Genomic DNA, 23,149 nt, shown 5'->3' with positions numbered 1-23,149 from the left:
CATGGAGACCAATTTTATAATTTACACTGGCCATAATTAGAGCCTATGTATACAAAAGTTATAGTTTAAACTTGAGATGGTACATGTAGCTCTCTTGCTACCTAATATTTAATATAGTTTCTTAAATCATTTTTTCTGGTATTGTGGATATACAGTTAGTATGTCTATAGTGATACCTTCCTACCACCTGTTCTAATCATCATCATCATCACTGGGACTGTTATGAACTGAATGTATGTGTCCCCTACAAATTCATACTCTGAAGCCCTAACCCCCTATGTGATGCTATATAGAGATAGAGCCTTTAGGAGGAAGTTAGGTTTTGATGAGGTCATGAGGGTACAGCCTTAATGATGGCATTAGTGCCCTTGTGGGAAGAAAAAGACCAAAGCCTGCTCTCTTTGGCATGTGACATGGCAAGAAGTTGGTAGTTGACAAGCCCAGAAGAAGGCCTTCATCTTGACTGTGCTGTTGCCCTGATCTTGGACTTCCAGCCTCCCGAACTATGAGAAATAAATGTCTGTTGTTTAAACCACCTAGTCTGTGGTATTTTTCTACAGCAGCTTGAGCTGACTAAGGGAAAAAAAGCACTCTACGAATATTGTGGACAAGTATCTAATGTATGTAAATGTGCTCTGAAAATGGTAAGGTGCTAATATTATCATTTAAACAAGATAGGGAAGACACAGGCCCTCACTTGAGATGTCTACAATCTAAAATCTAGAAAAATGCACAGTGCTAACAAAGGAACAGAAACACACACATACACAAAGACATGCATGTGTCCAGGCACATGAACATTTTAAAGACAAATAGCGACACTAACAAGTATTTTTAAAAACCTGTATCTGTATCTATGAATGAATAATTTAAAAAGTAAGTCAGAAGCGATGAAAATACTAGAACAATGTTGCCCCATATTTTTTAATGTTTTGTAAATATCTCCTTACAAATAAATTCTTAAAATCAATTTTTATAAATAAAATTCATAGCAAGACTCATTTATTCCATTAAGAAAACATTTGTAGAAGCACAACTCCTTATATTAATGGAGCTACAGAGTGCAAATGCCCATTGTTCAAGGACCAGATGAACCCATGAAAGATAAAAGACCAAGCTACTAATGCAATATCACTTCTGCAAAGCCTTACTGTAAAGGGAAAGATTCCTATATAAGATCCATTTGAAAATCCATTTCATACTTCTAACTTAAAGCCAATTCAAATGTAATTTACTTTATCAGAGTCCTTCATTTAGAGAGGGTCAGGAGTACAATCAACAGAAATGACAATTACTTAGGCTTATCAAAAGATGACCTGGTAGCAGTAGTGCTGAGCAAGAAAATAACAAAACAAAACAAACCAGGACTCCCACTGGAAACCACGGCTGTTAGTTTATAAACAGATCTTCTAACAAACCAGAACATTCTAAGAAAAAGCATCTATGTGCGTCATCTCTGCACCAAATGCAACCTCATTTGTCATTCTATTTTAGTGCCCTAACATCCCTTTACTTTTCCATTGTTGAGCATTTAAAAGAGGTGAAACAACACTCTTGGCACAAAATATTATACTTACCACTCTCGTCATCTATACTGAACCTTCCAAGACCACTGCCATCCCTGATGGAGTACTGGATCTCTCCATCCCTTCCGGAGTCTTCATCTTGAGCAGTCACCTGCAGCACGCTTGTTCCAATGCGTGAGTTTTCTTTTACAGATCCAACAACAGCAAAGTCTGGGAAATAGGGAGTGTGGAGGTTTTCATTGACATCCACCACTTCCACCTCAACAAAGGAAACAGATGACAGAGAGACAGGCCGCCCTTTGTCTTTGGCCCGCACAGTAAGGTTGTAGAACTGCTGTTTCTCATAATCAAGCTCTTTGCTCAAGCGGATGGCACCACTTGCTTTATCTATTTCAAATCTCCCATTATAGTCATTGACCAAAGAATAGCGCACTTGACCCCCCAATCCAAGATCTGGATCATGGGTCTCAAGCCAAGCAATGACAGTGCCAACAGGGAGATCTTCAAGAACCTTCACACTATAGCTACTGGGAATGAAAGCTGGGGAGCAGTCATTGACATCATCTAAAAAAACTTTAAGAGTGACAACTGAAAACAGCTGCTGACCACTCTCTGCCTTGTCCCTGGCTTCTATTTTCAAAGAATAATTGGCTTTGGATTCCCGGTCCAACTGGTCGGCTACATAAACGATTCCAGTTGAGCTATTGATGGCAAACTGCTGTGTATCTGTCAAGACTGAGTAAGTCACTTCACCATTAGAACCTAAGTCTTTGTCTCTGGCTTCCACTTGAATGATTTCAGTACCAATGCCTGAACTTTCAAGAATGTTAACTGAGTAACTGTCTTGAATAAAAACTGGGCTATTGTCATTAGCATCCTCCACATTGATGGTCAGCAGTCTCCATGACGATTTCTGTGGATTACCTAAGTCATAGATGGTGATATTAAGGAGATAGAGGTCTGTGTGTTCTCGATCCATGGGCATAAGGACTTTAAGCTGCCCAGTCTCCATATCAATATTAAAGCAACTATCCGTATTTCCATCTGATATTGTAAATAGCACTTTTCCATTGAAGCCGGAGTCGGCATCATAGGCTTTAATCTTCAGAATATTAGCACCAACTGGCAGATCCTCCTTTACAGCCACATCAGAAGGAAAAGACTTGTCAAAATATGGTCCCTGTCTATTAATTGAATAAAAGTCAAGAAATCCATCTTCCAGATTCAGTTTCCCATTTGCTTTTGCCTTAATGAGTAGTTTCTCTGCCAGCTTTTGAGCCACACGAGTTTCTCTGCAACTGAAGCTCTTTGAAGACACTTTCCCATGTAGGACTGAAATGTTAATAGACATGGGGTCTGCAAGATTCTCTCCATCAGTTGCTGTAATTCTGAGGGCAAAATTGCCATTTTTAATGCCAGAATTTGTCAGTGATTTTTTAAGCTGTAAAACACCAGAATCTGGGTTTAAATAAAAGAAGCCAAGTTCATTTCCAGAAATGATTTTGTACTTTACAAGTTCAAGTTCATCGATATCAATCGCTGAGACCGCTGTGATGTGACCACCAACCGGAAAGTCATATGAAATAACTCCCTGGCAAGCCACTTTTTCAAAGAGAGGGCTGTTGTCGTTGACATTTCCTATTCGAATAGTCACATTGACCTCACTTTCATGGCGGTACGGTGAACCCCAGTCAGAGGCTCTAACAATGAATCTGTAAATTTCTGGGGAAGATTCAAAATCCAGTTCGTCAGTTGTGCTAATAACACCTGTAAACTGATTAATGACAAATGGTAACAAATTCAGGCTAGCGATACTATAGGTGATGTACCCATTTTCTCCTTTATCCTTATCAGAAGCTGAAACTGTTAGAACGCTGGTTCCCACTGGGACACTTTCATTCACATAAGCATCATACAGTGGTTGCTGAAATTCTGGGGTGTGGTCGTTCGCATCTTCTATGCTGATGGTGACTTGTGCTTTTAAGTCTCCTTCCTTGTTTGTCACCTCCAGTTTATAAACCTCCTTCTTAACAGTATTCAGTGGCTGTGCTGTAACAATCAGACCCGACCGAGGATTAATTTTAAAGTACACTGCATCCTCACCAGGAGATAATTTGTATTCCACATCTATCGGTTCAGGACTTAATTTTACTATAGCAACCACGACACCAGGAGGTGAAAATTCACTTATGCTCACATCGTACACTTCTTTTTCAAATCTAACAGGGACAGTCTCTCTTGCGGGGTTGCCAATGTAGACTGCCTTTAATGCTGAAAATTTTTGAGGAGATCCCTTGTCTTTTGCTTGAAGAGTGAGATTGTACCCATAGGGAAAGCTCTCCCAGTCAATCTGCTTCCTCTCCTTAATCTTGTACTCATTCAACCACTTTCCTTCCTTAGCCAGGAAGAACTGATCTAAAGGATCCCCAGCCACGATGGAAACAGATTCGATCTCTCCATTGGCTCCATCATCTGAGTCATCAACTGTAACCACTGCATATGTTGGCTCTTTTTCCAATGAGAAAGGAACATGAGTGACTACATGGATTGTTGGGGCATGTTCATTTATGCGCTCAATGTGAACATAAAGCTTTGCAGTACTGCTCACTCCATTGTTTCCATACAGTTTCATTCCCCGGTCCACAGCCAAAATTTCCAGATCATACCTATTCTTTTCATCATAATTTAATCGACCACTTAAGGAGATGACACCACTCGTGGGGTGAACTGAAAAGAGATCAACTTTATTTTTAAAGTAGTAGTAGAATTCTCCATTGGAACCAATATCTGCATCTGTTGCAGTCACCTGGGCAACACTAGTCCTTAGAGGTGTGCTTTCTGCTATGGTAACAGAGTATGTTGTGGGTGAAAACAAAGGTCTCAGATCATTCATATCTAAAACCTGTATATTCACTTTCGTCCATGCTTCCAAATCCTCTCCTCTGACAGAACCTTTTACTATCAATAAATAATTATCCTGGATTTCCCTATTTAATATGGCAGAATTGCCACCTTTAGTTCTTATTCTGAGAAAACAGAAATCTGCAATGATGACTTCCTCTGCTTTGAAAAAGCCTTCCTCGTCTCCGGACACTATTCTGTATTTGATATCCCAGGATAGATCTATTAAGGTGATGCCCATTCTACTCTGGCTGTTGACGTAGGTCCTTGCTGCTGAGTTCTCATACACGGTAGCATTATAAATGGAATGTGTGAAGTGGAAGCCCAGGGGTCCAGTCCCTGGCAGCCCCTGGGAGACAGTGGCCAAAAGCTTGAAAAGCAGGAGGATGAGGCAACAAGGAGGAGGCCGTGTGCCCACACAGTGTCCCATAATTATATCCATCACATCATACTTCCATCCTGGAGGGAAGAAAGAGAGAGAGAAAAGATAAATTAACCATCCTAGAAGAAGGGGGAGAGTGGGAAATAACTACTAGGAAGCCATGCTTTTTAAAACTTTATCATAAAATCTTTTTACTAAAACAGCAATATAAGAAAAAATTAGAAACCTTGCCACTACTAGGTAATAAGGAACTCAAGATTACTAGAATTTAGCCCAATCTTGTAAGAATTGTTTTCAAGTGACACTTTGTTTTAAATAACACTTTTATACTACTGACAAGGTTGTTCATTGGTACAAGATTTCTTACATTCTGAAGGTCAATTTAGAGATATATTGGAGGCCTTAAGTGCATTTACCTTTGACTTAGAACTGCCTTTGCAGTAATTATCCTATAGAAACATTTAGACAATTATCTGTTATAGCACAGTTTAAAGTAAAAAAAAAAAAATGAAGAGATGCTAAATGCCTATCAATAGAGGACTGAATAATTCATGGTATATTCATAAAATAAAATACTATGCAGTCATTAAAAATAGAGACATAAAAGATGTCCATTTTCAGATGCAGTAAGATGTAATGCTAAGGAAAAAAGGTCATCAAACAGTATATATAGCATGAGTTCTATTATTATACAAACATCTATATGTGCAACTGAATTTCTATATTTAAAAAGGATTAACTGTGTTTTGGGATTTGGTGGCATATTTGCATTTTCTAACTTTTCTTCAATGAACATTGTTCATCAATAGTTACATAATTACTTTTATAATTATAATCTTTTAAAAATGCTTCAAGGTATTACCATCTTTTATTGTGCTTACTTTTAAACTGATCAAGGTTTATGCATAATGCAACGCCATGAGAATGAACAAAGTGTCAAGTTACAAAGCAGAGACAATAATCCCTAAGGAGCTATATGACTGGAGTGATATCCAGAACTATTCAGAACAAGGGAGGTAAGAGTGATTACTTGCAAGAAAAACTTAAGAAATTACAAGAGATACTTCCAATTACTTTCATCAATGACTATTAAATTTGGACAGTTTCTACAGTTTCATGACTATGTGGGTTAAAAGATACAAACTTTTTCCTATTTTAGCCAGTAAAATCAATCAAGGAGAGGGGAGAAAGGAGGTATTCAACAAGAAAAAGTTGTCTATTCATATCCAAAGGATCAGATTTTTAGAACCCCCAAATATGAGTTCTTCCATACAGTCTTATACTCTGCAAGCCCCTGACATTCTCCTTTTCTTCCTTTACAGGGAACGTGAAGATGAGAGGAGATGGAAAATGAATTTCTTTGCAGGCATGCAATGATGTAGGCACTGTGTCAGTCATTTTTCCACTTTGTTGTATTTAATCTTCATGACAATCCTAAGTAATAGGTACTATTTTACCCAATGACATATTAGAAAACTGAGGGTCAGAGAAGTTAATCTATTTAGTTGAGACATTTGCCCAAGCAATGTTCCCCAGCCGGCAAGTAGCAAAGCAGGATCTTAATCTTTCTCTAAAATCCATGCTTTTCCCCATCACACAATCACTCTCTCAAAATTACCTGCAAGCAAGAATGAAATAATTAAGGATCCTAGAAGCATATATGACATAATTTAATTCTAATGAAATAGTCAACATATGTCATTGATTTTAAAAAGCACAACCCATCCCTGCCCCCAGCATATCTTTTTGGTTATCTCCTCTCTGGTTTTAATGTAGTTCTAATTATTGGCTGCAAACTGAAAAAAAAAAAAAACCCTACAGGAGTTTAACATATTAAAATATTACAAATTATATGGTTTATAAAACCCTTTCATATCCAAGGTTAGCAAGGCACATATTATTATAACCTTTTTGTTAATGAGAATATAAAACCTCATTTTCCTATCTAGACTTTATTAGTTAAGTCTAAATAGACTTAACTTTTTCTTGTTGAATACCTCCTTTCTCCCCTCTCCTTGATTAATTTTACTGGCTAAAATAGGAAAAAGTTTTTATCTTTTAACCCACGTAGTCATGAAACTGTGGAAACTGTCTAAATTTAATAGTCATTGATAGAGTCTAGCAGACTCTAGATTAGAGCTCAGGCTCTCTGCATACCCCACAAGGCTTTCCTATTTTTTTTTTTTTCAGCTCCACCTTACAGGAGACTCTCCTGAAGTGAAACCCTGAGCATGCAAATGCTGGTTCTGCCTGGGAATGTAAGATATCTTGCTGCTATCATCTGCTGAAGTATCCAGTAGAAAACATGGAGTTACAGATAGAAAAAGTCAAGTTTAATTTAGGGACTTTACAGGCATTAATAGACAGCAAAAATGAAAAGCTGAAAAAGGGAGTAAGCGTTTATAAAGGAAGTTAATTTCACAGGCAGTTCTTTAGAGACATTGCATATGCTAAGTGGAACAGGCAGCCTGTGGACAGCAGCTCTTGTAACTAGGGCAGGGACCAAGTCAGACGGCCGCTGGTGACCCTGCTCAGTAAGTTCCTAGAAAGACATCATTGGGCTGCTGGTCATTTCAAAGGAAACTTTATTAAGAAAATGATAAATTTGGGGTTTTCTGGATGCAGTAGGTTCAAATGTCCTACCTAGCAGAGTGGCAAAGCCCACAGTGTGATTGGGGTGTCTACTTTGTGGAGCACAGTCAGCTGAAATATGGGAGCAAAAGAACCTCTCTGTAGTGATCACGGAAGTACACTAACAGAAGCTTTAATAGTATTTTGTATGCCTCGGGAGTCTCTATTTCATCATCTCAAAAGGCTCCAAAGCAGTGGAGACATTTTTAGGCTCACTGTGGACATGTGAACATGGTGAAGTAAGCGAGTCTCTCGTAAGGGAATGTGAAGGTTAGGTTACACTCTCTCAAGGTGAAATACTGGGATCACTCCCAGAATGCTCCAGAGAAATACAAATAAAGTTTCTGCCTTATTTCCCACTCACTATTCTGTGCTGAGAAGACTTCCTGTAACAGTAATTTTGCCGATCCTTAGCCCAAGGAGTCTAGACTCCATGGTCATCAGAGAGGAAAACTTCCCCCATGAAAAATTCAGTTCAACTGAACTTTTCTGAGTCTGCCCCCTCATTCACACTTTGAACTTCTACTTAAGGAAACCTGATGAGAAGTACATCACTCTATTCCCAGCATCCAGTACAGCACCCACCACACAGGAAGCAAACAACACTCGTTTGTTGAACAGAACCCTAAGTACTAATGTAACCAGAGGCTCAGATGCCTTTAATATGCTCCGTTTCCTATTCCCCAACAAAAAGCACATCTTACTTCAGGAAACCGAATCAAGAAATTATACAGGTTCAAAGGAGCCTTAAAGATCATCTGTTCCAATCTCCTGAGTTTACAGATGAAGAAACTAGGGTCCATAAAATGAAGAGATACCCCTAATGCCAGGACTTAAGTTTCCCAGGTTCAGAGCTAATACCAAACTGAAACACGCTTCAATTGAATTAGTTTTCATTGAGTTACATTACAATTTTAGAGCTGTGGTTTATCATTATTTTGGAGTCATCTTCCTTTTCTGACACCATATTACTCTCCCTGGTGTTATTTCTTCCTCTAAGTAGTTAACTGTTTATAAATAAACATTAAAGTGCCCTAAGGGGATAGTTACTTTTACAAATCTTTCTGTGAATCTTTCAAGGCAAAGAATGCTGTCATAATATGAAAATGTATCATTAAACTATTCAAAAATTGGTGCTTTTGCATAGTGAGTTATTCTTTCAGCAAGATACATTGTTGGAATTGTTTTCTTATAAACCGAAATCAGTGGTCTTAAATGCAAATAGAAAATATTTCAAAACAAGCATAAGTGGAGTAGTATTATCACGTACTGAAATTTAGACCTACCACCAAAAAACTGAGCAGGGCTAAGTTTGTCAAATTCAGTTGTTGAAAACAAAATATCTTTTAAGGATTTTGTATCTTTATTGTGGCAAAGGAAAAAAAAAAGCCCTATCTGGCACAAATTATTTTAAAAAGCCTTGCAGTTTTCCCACTGATTAGGAAATAAACGAGTGCTAGAAGCTAGGAATGTTGTAAAATTTTGCAAAGCAAATAATAGAATCGAATTTTGTCTTCTTTTCTTTTTAGCATGCCAAGACAACTGTTGAGGTTTTTTAAAAAATAATATTGCCTTTTCCACATTGAAGCCAAGCTATTTGTGAAGCCAATATGATAGTTACAGTGTTTTAGATGCTCCGCACATTGATTTATTCTACTGCTTCTAGATTATTTTAAAGAAAGCACTTAGTTCCCAACCTCAGAGACTATTTTCTACAACTTACTAACATAATCAATAATTTTTGATATAATCTCCAAAGAGATCATCAAGCCATCAAACTTTGAGACATTTATTTTTCAGAGGCATTCCTGGTGTGCCTCCCCATTCTGCCCTTCTGCTCTGTTAGGATGGATCTTACTGTGGGACTCAGAAGGGCATGCAGATTTTTCTTTCCATGGATGAATAAATACCAGAGACCTTGGGGGCAGTGAACAGCAATCACAGAGACTACCTCTCTAGGGCAGCCTTGGCTCTGCAGGGTACCTATGCTTGCTTTGGTAACCTGACAAAGCTGTTTTATGCCAACATTAATCTGGTCTGCTTAAATTGGTGAAACTTCTGAACACTACCAAAGGTATTTTAAAAATATATTTCATTTTCATTCCCTCTCTTCCTATCTTTTCTATTTTGAGGGGATTTTGTTAGCCAAATTGGGACGGTACTCAAGAAATTTTCTATGTTAGGCTGTAAAGCAAAGAACAAAGTCAATGTAGAGTCCCCTTGACAGGAGTCCTTGAGGAAGGTGACCCGTGTTCAAACTGCAAATGGAAGATCAGTCTCTGCTCCGGTGTATGCAGTGCCAGAGCCAATGCCAACACAAAGGCAGAGCATGCAATGGTTACAGAACGTGCACTTTGGCAATTGACTGCCTGCATTTGAATCCTATCTATGCCATTTACTAGCTTTACAACCCCAGGCAAGCTATTGAACCTCTCTGCACCTCAGTTTATTCTTCTATAAAATGAGAACAATAATGCCTACCAAATAGGATTTGAGTTAATGAATGGAAAATACTTAAAACACCTCATGGCACATTGTATATAATTGTTAGCTATTATCATTAATAAAGGCAGATTTTAGAGAAGACAAAATCTGGGAATCACAAGACGGGGAGTAAAATTTACAACCTACCCTACGTTTTATTCTCCGGTAGAAAAAAACACACATCAAAGGTAAAGGAAAGAATGTCCTTTCTTTACTAAAAACAAAGGAAGAAAACTATGTTAGCCTCAAAGGTCAGAGAAACCTGAGTTGAATCCAGGACTTGCCATCTAGTGCCTGGGTGACTTTGGGGCTAATACTGAAAGCTTTATTAAATCTCAGTTTCTCTGTCTTTAAAATGGGGAGTATAAGAGTTCCCACTCTCAGGTAAAAGGCTTAACATAGTGTCTGGCACATAGTAAATATTCTGTGAATATTAACTGACATAATTATTAAGGTTTTCAGAAGCAGGGATACAAAACAAAAAACAAGTAAAACTGAGGTAAGGATAAAGGGTCCAGAGAGGGACCACACCCAACATGAAAGCTACCCTTTCACAGATCACAAACTTGTGCCAGGGGTCAGAGTCAATGCCACAGAGAGGTCCTGTGCATGGTGACATGGCCAAAAGCTATTGCCAGAGCTCTGTAATCGATTCCAATTCCTGTGTGTGCACTTTCAAACTCCGAAAACTACAGATGCATTAGGGAGCTACTCCTTAGACCTATCATTTAATTCCTGGGGAGTTCAAGCAAGATTTCTCCTTGCAATGATGAGTCCCAGAACAGCCAGATACTGCTTAGCCCTATCTTCTAGAGCAGCCTATTCTGATACCACTCAAATTACCATTCTCATGGCACTACTTTATGTTCTGGGTCCTTGCTCCTGAAATCAGTTATAGACTGCTCGTATGACATACTTGGGAATAGTTTTACTCCCTGGCTGATGCTAATGGCTGCCTGAAAAGAAGAAAAAGGGTTTGATGCAGGTTATTTTTTTAAAATACAAACCATTGTAGCTAGAGAATGTGTAAGATAATATACTAAGTATTTGAATCACAATAATTTAGGTTATGCCATTATTCACATTACATAATGAAATACTGAGCCAAACCCTTGTAAAGTCATTGAGTTTTATAGCCAAAGGGATCATAAGCTTGTCTACCCCAACACCCTAGTTTAACCATTGAGGAAACAGATTGAGACAGGTTATGTGATTTGAACAAGGTCACACAGCTTGCCTATAAAAAAGCTAAAACTAGACCTAAGATCTCCGCTGTGAATTTGACTCTGACAGCTCTTGCCTCCTTTAGGAATGCAGGTCTCTACCCATCTGCACCTACAAGTTTTACTCAGAAGGTTTAGATAAAATGCCACCCACCAATTCTATGAAGCTATTTTGGAGATTCCCCATTCAAATGTGAGCACCACTTCTTCTAAAGCTGTGACTCTTAAACTCTAGAGACCATCAGAAACATCATAAGGCTTGTTAAATTTCAGATTTGGGGGTACCACTGCAGAGTTTCTGACTCTGTTGATCCGGGGTGGGGCCTGAGAATTTACAATTCTAACAAGTTCTGAAGAGATGCTGGTCCTGGGACCCCACTTTGAGAACCACTGCTCTAAATATTCTCTGTATTTTATTTCTACCTACCTTTCTGATAGTACTGTCTTCCTTAGATTAGTTACTTACGTGTATCTTTAAAGTATACATTGGACCATAAGCTCCTTGAAGAAAAGTTATGGGCCTTATTTCTTCTTATAGTATCTAACAAACAGCCTTAAAATGGTAAAAAATGAATCAATTTTTGGTGAGGGGGACTGGGCTAGTCGGCATACACCATTAACTCTACAGCAGGCTCCGGGGAGAAGATGAAATGAACATCAGTCCAATTAGGAATTACAATCATAAAACATAGAGACCCTGTGGAAATAGCTAGCCCACTATTTCCCAAACTGTGTTCCATGACACACTAATTCTGTATAGACAGGCAACTAAAATACTCTTTAGGAAACACTAGTTGAACAAAGATAAAGAGGTTTCTTAAGGTAGAACTTCCTGGAGCCTTTAATATGCTCCAAAATACACCTCCCTCATCTCCCATCCTGAGTCACCTCTAAAAATTTACTCCACTTTTTAATCTCCATATGAAAGCACAGTAGATATAGTGCCCTCCCCCAGCCTTATCTGAGGAGGGTACGTTTCAAGACACCCAGTGAATGCCTGAAACCAAACCCGACTGCCATCAATCGGGATGTGTTACCGTTTATGTTTTCCACCCACAAACTTAATGCCTTTTCCATCTAAACTAAGCACTTATCACACACTGTGGCTGTAACTCTTGCAGTTTCAGGTGTGTGACAGCAAAACCAGCACAGATTTCTTTTTCCTTCTTCACAACTTCGTGGATAGAAGATTCACTCTTACTCTAGGTCTTAGCAATCTCAACATTTTTTTCTTTTCTTATGAAGTCAGGAACTTTCACCTTTTCACTTAAAGGAAGCAGTGTACAGTTTCTTTCCAGCATATCAAAATTGCCAGAATCACTACTCTTGAGCTTTGGGGCCATTATTAACCACAGTAAGGGTGACTTGAACACAAACACTGCAATACCAGGATTGGTGATCTGATAACAAAACGGCTACTAAGTGACTAAGGGGAGGAAAACATGCACAGCATGGACATGCTGGACAAAGGGAGGATTCTCAACCCAGCAGGATGTTGGAGGAACAGTGAGGGATGAACTGAGAGTTCATCAGGTAACTCAAAATGGCATGAAATTGAAAACTTATGAATGGTTTATTTTTGGAATTTTCCATTTGATATGTTGGGACTGCGGTTGGCAGTGGATAAGTGAGACATTGGGAAGTGAAACCATGGATAAGTGAGGGCTACAGCACCTATTGTCTACTTTTACTATTAGAAATAAAGTTCCATGGTGCATAGTCAGAATTCAGTAAATACTTGTTACATGCACAATCATGCTATGTAATTTGGGATCCCAAGGGATATAATATGTACAATTTCAAAAATCTATTTGATCATGAATTCCTTTCTTTCCCCCTATACCCCATACCTATACTGCAAAGTCTTAAAGAAAGAGTGTTTTGTGAAATAGAGTTGGGGCAACATTGAGTCTAAGCTAGACACTGTGGCTCTAGCTGCCTGGAAAGCTTTGGAAGTGAGGTATAATCAATCCCAAGATTCTGAAGACTCATTATTCTCCTTCCTCCTACACCATATCATAGGGTACAAATTATCATGTTAACTAAGCTGAGTGTTATCCCTGAAGAAACTGTTCTAATACTTGTCATATAAACACATCCCCACATTTCGACTGAAGAATGAGACAACTGCTCCATAATTTGCTGTGCTAAACATTTTTTCCCACTAGAAAAAAAGCAAATAGAGAATTTGCACAGTTCTGTGAGCTACAAGGTCTAACACGAAGAGAAGAATCTTCTCAAGGTTGAATAATCATCCATATATTTTCATAATTTTTCTTATCTAGTTTTACTTAGTCAATGGCCAAAAGTAGTTGGCCAAGTCAAAAATATCCTGAGATACAAAACCAAAAGCCAAGGTCATATTTCAACTCTCTGTGGAAAACTCTGCTTGTCTACCCTGAGCTCTAAGTCTAAGTACGGCTTTATAACAAGAAGAGTATTTTATTTACAGGGATATAATATCACCTTTGTCATTCTGCACAAGGGAAAAAAAATCCCAAACCAAAGCCTTCAGCTGGTTCTGCCAAATAGCCAAGTAGACCATGACCAAAACCCAACCTTTTTCATTATAATAATACTCTAAATTCTAACTTTTTCCAGTGGTGCAAATCTTCCTGTCTAAGAGTGGTCTCTTAGGAAAGAAGTCAGTCAGCATGCAGCAAGAGTAATTCAAGTTGGTTCTGAGAAAAATGGAAGATTCAGCCACACAGCGGCAGTGTTATGAATACCCTCCTTTATTTTCTCCCCAGGTGCTAGAAATATTTCCATACAACACTGGTTAATGTCAAGTATCATTTCATCAGTAAATGCTTCAAATTCAGGAGTAATTCAACCAGGGGCTATCAGAAGGAAAGATTAGCATGTTGTTCAAGCCTTTTAAAAATCGCTTCTCTCTCTGGAGAAAGAAATTCATCATGGTATAAGATAAAAAAAAAAAAGTAAGGAGAGGATATAATTTGCTCCTATGCTTGGCTGTCTGAAAAAATGTGCCAGAAAAATGCATGATTTCATTTTTTCTCTTATAGGCCTCGCTGACAGAAACCAAAGGGTAAATATATTAGTATTCTCTCATGCTTACAATTTTTTAAAAAGAAAGAAAAAAAAAAGAAAACCTTTTCTAGTAATAGCATTTACTCTGGAAAAACAGCTTGGAAGAGAAAAGGGGCCAAATCATTTCAAGTGGAACAAATAAATAGTGTTAATTCCAATAGTCGGGGGGCAAAATGTGGTTCAGAAAAAAAAGTGCTTGGAGAGCCTCTGATTTCTACAGTCTGACACAATGGATTTTTACTGCTCTGCCAAGTTCCTGCCATCTGTTATATTTCCAAAAGTTAACATCTTTTTAGCCATCCCAATTGCCATTCCCCTTTAAAAGTGAGTCTCTTTCAAGGAAAAGAGAATCTACAAAGTGAAATCGGAACACAGGGAAGCAGAAGATAGAGGACCTTCCCTTGTTGCACCCCTTTCCTGTTGAGAAACAGATGGTAACACAGGGCAAGGGGAAAGCCAGTGCATGGTAGGGAGGGGAGGCGTGGGCATATGCAGAGCTGCCATACATCATTGAGGTGAAGGGGCATCACGTAACCATTTTCCAAAGAATGGAAACTCCAAAAAAAGATGTGATAAATGATAAGACATCCTGAAGTTTGTGGAGGACTTATGAGAGAATAATAATTCAGTTCCAAATCTTACCACATTTACACATGGGACCAGTTCTTGCCCTAGACAACGCAGACACAGGCTCAAGCAGGTGGTTTTATACGTGCTTGTCTATTTGGCTAAACGTCCCCCAAGAATGTAAGGCAGCAACACTGAGTTCATCCATGGTAGGTAGACAATGAAAACTTGCTAAAATGAATTGAATGAGAAGAGTAACACACACTCAGCTCTCTAAAATGGGATAATATTAGCTATATCTGGCTTCATGAAGGTTGGGATATGAGCAGATGAGTACCAGGAAAGGAGAAGGGAGAAAATAATTATGCAAGAAATAAAGAAACAATATATCACAAAATGGCTGAGACTCTAAAATAGTATTTCAGGCAGCAATCTGAATGAACTCAGAAAGGAAAAGAAGAAACCAAACAGCTTAACATATATTAATAGAAGGATGAACATACTGCAGAGAGGTAGAAATTATAACATGGGAGGAGAAAAAGAAGATTATTTGGAAACAGGCAGCAATAAGCATTCCAAGGATTTAAAAGAGCGTGCATGTGGGTCAAGGAATACAATCTAAAAGTTTGCTGACAATCCAGAAATCTTGTCAGTCTTGTCTCCTGATATTACCATCACTGAAAACTGTGTCTTAGCAAACAAGGCAAAATGCAAGTCTTGTTCCTTCAGCTCTCCCATATTCCCCATTAAGGTTATTCATTATTGACGGGTGCATATAAGCCCACATTGCCTGGATTAGTACTCAGTGCTAATGAGACCAAGGTCACCCCTTCAATCACCACATGGGACTACCCACAGAGTCTTCCTAACAACAGGTCAATGTGGATCTTTGGAAGAATTAGAACTCGGGGTGGGTAAGGTATGGCCAATGAAGTGACTTCCTAGAACATGTTGTATCCTTGAAATGAGGTTACCAAGGACAATCAGCTTGTTTTGCTCCTCCAATCCCCTCTTTGGGATCCTGGTATCATTTTTGAAACTGAAAGCCAGAGTGAGAAAGCAATCCAATGCAGATGGTTCAAACAGAAAATGAATGTATATGAACTCAATGAGTTCAAATACAGTTAAGGCAATGGAGCCACAGCAGATTACACTTCACAGCCAATGAGGTGAATGAGAGAACAACTAAGGGGCCAAGCATCAGTTGACTGTGCAAAAGATGACAGCAACCCTATAGCCTTAAGCCACTTACCAGTCTGACATCTCCACTCTCATCCCCTCCATAGCACTCCTGCTACAACCAACCAGCCACTTAGCTGAAACCTACACAAATCCTAGCCCTGCACAAACACTTCAATGCCTTTCCCATGTTTTCAGGATAATAAAGACCAAAACTGACAAGGCTGTGGCTGAAAAGGTTCCGCCAAATTTGAGCCTGGCTTTTTTTTTTTTTTTTTTTTTGAGATGGAGTCTTGCTCTGTTGCCCAGGCTGGAGTGCAGTGGCACCATCTCCACTCACTGCAAGCTCCACCTCCCGGGTTCACGCCATTCTCCTGCCTCAGCCTCCCGAGCAGCTGGGACTACAGGCGCCCGCCACCACGCCTGGCTAATTTTTTGTATTTGTAGTAGAGACGGGATTTCACTGTGTTAGCCAGGATGGTCTCGATCTCCTGACCTCATGATCGCCCATCTTGGCCTCCCAAAGTGCTGGAATTACAGGCGTGAGCCATCGCGCCTGGCCCCTGGCTTCTTGTTTGGCTTATCTCAAGCCACTCTCTGCTTTCCAGTGACATTGGCCTTTTTTTGATCCTAGCAGAGCACGTCCCACCTCAGGAGTCTGCACATTTCCCAAGTTCAACTGGCTTCCTCTTCCCTGATTTCCCATTATAAAAACATGCACAGAGTCACTGCAGCTTCCATATTCCTCAGGGCAGATTTATGTCATCTCCACGATTAGGTATGGCCCCTGTTATGTGTCCTCAGAGCACATAGAACATTTCATTTGCAATACTTACTATTATTCTAAATATATTTTAGTAAGACTATTTAACTAATATCTGTTACTCTAACTTGGCTATAAACCAAATGAAGAAAGGCACTTTCTCTTTGGACATCAGTTACCCCACACAAAACATACATACTACTGGGCACATAGTAAGTGCTCAATAAATATTTGTTTAATGAACTACAAATGTCTTATGAAACTCCAAGAAAACATAGGATTAGATCAGTGTTTTCCCATAGAGTAAGGGGCAATTTTGACCTCCATGGGACATTTGGCAATCTCTACAGACATTTTTTGTTATCACAATGAGAATGATGCTGCTGGCTTCTAGTGGGTATAGGCCAGAGATGCTACTAAATGTCCTACCTAGGACAGCCCCCAAAACACAGAATTTACATGCCTAATATGTCAATACTGTTGAAGTTGAGAAACCCTAGATTAGCAGAACTAATTCAACTATATTGGGAAGGATAGAGCCAACGATATATTAATAGAAAAAAACAATTCCCAAAAGGAATTTTTACATAGCTGAGACACTGCATAGAGCTCTTCTGCTGCCATTGAGAGGTTCCGGGGATCATGCTCCAGGCAAGGTCAGCTCTGCATGGCTGAGGTTAGAAATTGGGTTCTCTTCTACTGGAGCTGGGATGACTTTCATCCCTACAATGTAAACCTGACTGGGTTCTGAGGTCCCCACCCACAACAGAGAATTAACGATCCATCACCTCTTGGTGGTAGAACCAAGATTTCTCCAGGAACTATTTGCATGTAGCAAGGCCATCAGTCACCTTGACAGCTAGAATCCCCGTTTGTTCCCAAGGACTAATGTTCTCTAGTTTTTGGCCAACCTGACTTGTATCTCACTCTTTACAGAAGCATTTATTCTGCCAACAAAATCAAGACCCCAGAAGATTAACCTTCTCAGGTCAACACAGGGCCACCTCCTCTCCAGAGGCGCACATAATTTTCTCTGCATGACTACCAGGACCACAGCCTCCCAGGCCTTCACGTGGCCTCACTTTTCCATGGCTTTGAGAAAATCATTTTACTCTGCAGCATGGTTACGAGACAGCGGCTGTCAAATCCTGCCCGGCACTGTGAAACCAAGCACAATCCCCATAATTCTACCCCAAACTACAATAACCTAAACAGATTTTAAATGCCTCTCCTTAATATCAAAAACTTCTGCAAATGAAATAGGACCATTGCTTTGACAAGCCTTAAACTAAGAAGCCTCATTCCATGTAGGTAAGTAGATAGTTTTCTTCTAGTCCACCCCTGAGTACATGTAGTTAAAAACCAAGTATACACGTTGCCACTAATTATGTATTACAAATAAATAGTTTACACAGCATATGTAAACTGTGAAGCGGGGAAAGCAGCAATTTTGAGCATCCACAGCAGATGTTTAGGGCAGCTGTACAGGGAAGCTGACAAGAATTTAGATGAAATTCATTTTAATGCCCCACAAGAGTCAGGGAAACTTTGTTTAACCTTTACCAAACTATTCCACCCAAGGAGTTCAGATCTGAATTTTCTTTTAGAATAGATTTCTATCGTTGTGTTTAACATGGCTTTCCTATTTCCTCGTTTTTAAAAAAAAAAATCTAAAGAAAAGGCTCTAGTGATTTGACCATTATGAACAAATGTCATTCAGCCATTACAAATGTAAGCCCAGAAACGTGCTTTTCAATGCCCATGATTTGGCAACAAATGTTATAAGAGTAAATGATATTAATAAGGAATTTAGCACCAGAAAAGTTTGTACAACAAGTACTTCGAGGTTTGAACTTGAATAATCCAATAGACTATACTATTGTTTTCAAGAACTACTTTCCGTTAAGTGCAGTGGCTTACACTTGTAATCCAGCACTTTGGGAGGCCGAGGCAGATGGATCACCTGAGATCAGGAGTTCAAGACCACCCTGGCCAATATGGTGAAACCCTGTCTCTACTAAAAATACAAAAATTAGCCAGGCGTGGTAGCAGGCAGCTGTAATCTCAGCTACTTGGGAGGCTGAGGCAGGAGGATGGCTTGAACCTAGGAGGCAGAGGTTGCAGTGAGCCGAGATCTCACCATTGCACTCCAGACTGGGCGATGAGAGGGAAACTCCACCTCAAAAAACAAAACAAAACAAAACAAAACAAAAAAAAACTGTTTTTCAGATCAAAAAGAAAAATGTTAGCTCCCAGCCTTATGTGGCTTAACAATACCATCCTTCCACTACTTTTACATTTTTGGGAGAAAGAACAAATGATAAAACTGGCAAAAAATTACTTAGACTAAATGTCCTGAACCAGAAATTCAGGCATCAACTACCCTTTGCCTCACACATATTTCTGCAAGATCAAGTACCAGGCATTAAAGAAATATTTGTTGAATTGGGAAACAGTGTAGCAAATAGCTAACACAGAATAAGTTCTTACCAGGTTGCAAGATCTTACACATCATTGCTATGTTATCTAAGCTAACTAAAGGTTTGTGTTTCTAGAGTCAGGGATATTAAGAGGGAGGAACTTCAGCGGATGTTTACAGCAGCAGCCTCACCAGGGAAGTAAAACAATGCTTCTGAGGGCTGAGTATATGTCACACAGGCTGGCGGATGGCAACGATAAAATGAGGGCCCAAGCCCCAGACCAAAAGTAAGTGGTTATAATACTATTATATTTTAAAAGGGTTTTAATGGAAGACCAAAGAACATGCTTATTTGCCATCCTCTCACAGAATCTTAGATAAAAGTCATATAGCCTAGGACTCTACTTCTCCTACTCGAGTTTACTTGGATTCAACATTTCACTACCAGACCATCAAGAAAAATTATCTGATAGTTTTAGATTATTTGATTTTGTTAATCAAATACCTTCTGGTTATTTGGTTTTATTAAAAATGGCAAAAAAAACCAGTTCTGTTCTAGGCCATCATAATATTGATCTCTCCACTAAGTAAACATGAAGCAGATAAATTAATTATTTGTATAATTTTGTCCTTTACAGTTCATGTAAAGGCATCAAATCTTTATCATCTGTATTATAAAACCCACATAGAGTCTATAGGAGTTGGAGACCCTGTAGGACTATCTGTCATGGCAGCTGGGCTGTTAAGTTTGAGCGCTCCCGGTCTTTTGGCGGCAGTGGCAACGCAAAGGCTCTTGGCCACCCACGTCCGCTGGGAATCCAGCTTCTCCAGGACTGTGGTCGCCCTGTCTGCTGTGGTGGGAAAGGAGCCCCCGGAACTGACTGTACATTGGCAGGAGGACCCAGATCCTGAGGACAAGAACTTCTATGAGAAGAACCCAGACTCCCATTGCTATGACAAGGACCCCATTTTGGACATCTGGAACATGTGAGTTGTCTTCTTCTTTGGCGTCTCCATTGTCCTGGTCCTTGGCAGCACCTTTGTGGCCTATCTGCCTGATTACAGGATGCGAAAGTGGGCCCACTGCAGAGCTGAGATGCTTGTGAAATACCGAGAGGCCAAAGACCTTCTCATCATGGAACCATGCTTCGACCCCAGCATGATCCAGCTGCCAGAGGATGAGAAGTGACCAGTCGCTGAGTGGAGCTCAAGAAGCACCATCTTCCCCACCCCTTGCCTGCCATTCTGACCTAATTAAAGGGGCTGAAAGTCTGAAAAAAAAATCCATAGGAGTCAATGCATACCAATCTGATGTTTTTGAAACTTTGGACTTTGTTGTGTCTGTTTGATTTTGGGATTGATTTTGGAATGATTGTCCTAATATATCTCCTTCTTCCTTCTCCACTGATTCCATTTTAATTTCATTTTCAATTTCCTTTTATAACATGTTCATAATTGATGTGACACACAGTGTCCCCTTGATCCTAGACTAAGGCCACCTCAAAACCACTAACCTACAACTGCAAAAAAAAGTGCATATACTTAACATTACTGAACTGTACACTTAAAAATGGCTAAGATGGTCAATTTTACATGTTTCTTCTTTTTTTTACACAATTCAAAATAAAAAAAAACATATATATGTTTCTAAACAAGCCTTCTTTAGGGATGGTACTTTTAAGGTTTTTTATATAAGGTGCAGAACACCTGAGCTTTACGGCAGAGCCCCAATATTTTTGGAATGAAAGTGGGAGGGAGTATGTATTGACTACATAATTTCATACAATTACCTCACTTAAACCCAAGGACATGCACAATAATTACAATACATCACCTTCTGTCCATCATCTAATCCACTGCAAAACTCTTGCCTGTCAAGAAAGCCACTTAACCTAAATAACAAGTCAAAGAGTGAAACCTTCAATTTGAAATCATTTAGGAATTTTGAATACATTCAGTGTCTAAGGAGGAAAAGATAGGTGGGGATTATTATTATTATTATTTTTTTAACAAAAACAAGTGTTAGGTTTCTCATGTAGACCAACAGAAGATAGATCTAACACATAAGATGGGGACAAATGGACTACAGGTAACTCCCAAAGATACTCAAAGTGAGCAGAGGACAGAGATGGTTTCATGTCTAATGTTCCTGCTGTGGCATCATCAGACATTGTGGTGACATCATCAGACATTTAATGTAGTAAGCATTTCTCCTTTGTAATATATGCAGAGCTCATCAAGATCGTGGTGACACCTGTCCCTTCTGGACAAGAATTTCCACAGGTCTCATCAATGGTGAACACGCAGGGCAGTCCCTCCAGCCTGACATTCCCTCATGTAAGCCTAATTTAATTGTGGCCAATTCTTATCTGAGTCAGCTCTTCACCCATAGAAGAGAGAAACTCTGAACAGGTTTCACATATGCTGGCCTGGGGCTGTTTCAACTGGCGTCTTCCATAATTGAGGCAGCTATCTTTTCTCCTCCAGGTAGTGTTTCCACATTCTACCAGGGAAAGAATGATAAGCTAGATATGAATGAATGGCATTATTTGCAAGTGGGGTGTGCCCTCCTAACTCATGGGCAGAATCACTTCTTTATTGACAGTATTTTCTGGAATCCCACTACAGATGATTAAAATTAAAAAGAAAGAAAAAAAAACCCTAGGCAATAGATCAGCCTCTTTTGTACAAGGTATAAAATTGATCCTGATAAAAGTGGAACCTGTCAAGTCATAAGGCAAAATTTCATTAAATTTTAATTTTGTTAAAATTAAAAATGCATTACTCTTACTTTTAAAGATCTACCAAATGGAATGATGTTATTCTCCCTTTTTATTGAGACAGGGTCTCAGTCTTTCACCCAGGCTGCAGTGCAGTGGTGCAATCATGGATGGCTGCAGCCTTGACCTCCCAGGCTCAAGGGGTCCTCCCACCTCCACCTCCTGAGTAGCTGGGACCACAGGTGCATGCCACCACACCTGGCTAATTTTCGTATTTTAAGTAGACACAGGTTTTTGCCATGTTGCCCAGGCTGATCTCAAACTCCTGGGCTCAAGCAATCCACCTGCCTCGGCCTCTCAAAGTGCTGGGATTACAGGGTGAGCCAGCCACCACACCCAGCCTCCCGCTTTAAGTCATTAGTCTCCCTTCTTCATGATCGCACTTTAAATGACAAGACATGGCAAAATGTAAATATTTGAATACTGGTCAACTACATTGCTTACCAATTCAATTTTCACCCTCAATTTTCTCACCAACTGTAATCTATTTAAACTGAGGAGAAAATGCAAAAGTTTTTCTCCCTTTTAGCTTTTGCTGGGGGGGGAGGGGGAATCAAAGAAGGGCCTTGATTAAAGAGATGTTTCAGGATGAGTATAAATGCTTTGTAGCTCCTGTGTATGAGATATAACTGAGGAGAGTACCAAACATCCCACCCTTCCTTCAAAAATGCCTTGCTACTGTTTTCACGGAGAAAAAAACAAATGCTTTTAAGGTAAGACGTATATTTATGAGGCAGAAGTAGAGAGAATAATTTGAACATAATTAGAGCTTATAAAAAAACTTTCATGGTTTTTCTAGTTTTTGATCAAGGCTAGAATCTGGAGAATTCTGATTATGTTACAGGACTTGCAGCTTCAAATTCTCCACCAAATAAGGGGATTCTGAGAGAAAACACACTTGTACAGAGAAGAGAAGAAGGCAAGGTGCAGAGAGACAGCTGGATGGACACTGATGACTTACTAAACCTCCCTCTTGGTCCCAGGTCCCAGGGCCAGCTGCTGCTTTACTGGAATCCTTGACTCTCTTATACTAGAATTTCAATGATTCCGGGGTAAGTCAGAGAGTTAAATTACTAATATGACTGAAAGAGAATCTGAAACACACAGGAATCACTATTATAATAAATATTTGTAACTTTACAACGGATCAGACCAATGGTGCTGAAGCCCAAATACCATTAACATGATTCCACATGTGGAATCGCAAAGCAGCTGAATGACCTAAGACAGCTATTTGACCTCT

At 39.4% G+C, this 23,149-nt stretch overlaps 1 protein-coding gene and 1 pseudogene across 12 annotated transcripts in view; one reads left to right on the top strand and one right to left on the bottom strand.

The window, feature by feature from the left end:
- Positions 1–23,149, bottom strand: part of FAT3 (FAT atypical cadherin 3) — a 673,325-nt gene that overhangs the window by 538,362 nt on the left and 111,814 nt on the right. For all 12 annotated transcript variants that reach the window (XM_054524904.2, XM_054524910.1, XM_054524913.1 and 9 more), the window contains one exon: positions 1,578–4,886. In XM_054524904.2, coding sequence (XP_054380879.1) covers positions 1,578–4,869 — 3,292 coding nt within the window. In that variant the 5' untranslated portion in view covers positions 4,870–4,886. The remainder of the gene's footprint in view (positions 1–1,577; positions 4,887–23,149) is intronic.
- On the top strand, positions 19,854–20,315 carry LOC103891891 (NADH dehydrogenase [ubiquinone] 1 beta subcomplex subunit 11, mitochondrial-like; annotated as a pseudogene).

The sequence above is a fragment of the Pongo abelii genome, chromosome 9 (assembly GCF_028885655.2).
Source record: "Pongo abelii isolate AG06213 chromosome 9, NHGRI_mPonAbe1-v2.0_pri, whole genome shotgun sequence".
Taxonomy (NCBI): domain Eukaryota; kingdom Metazoa; phylum Chordata; class Mammalia; order Primates; family Hominidae; genus Pongo; species Pongo abelii.
The sequence above is the reverse complement of the archived record's forward strand: the minus strand, read 5'-3'. Positions and strand labels throughout refer to the sequence as shown.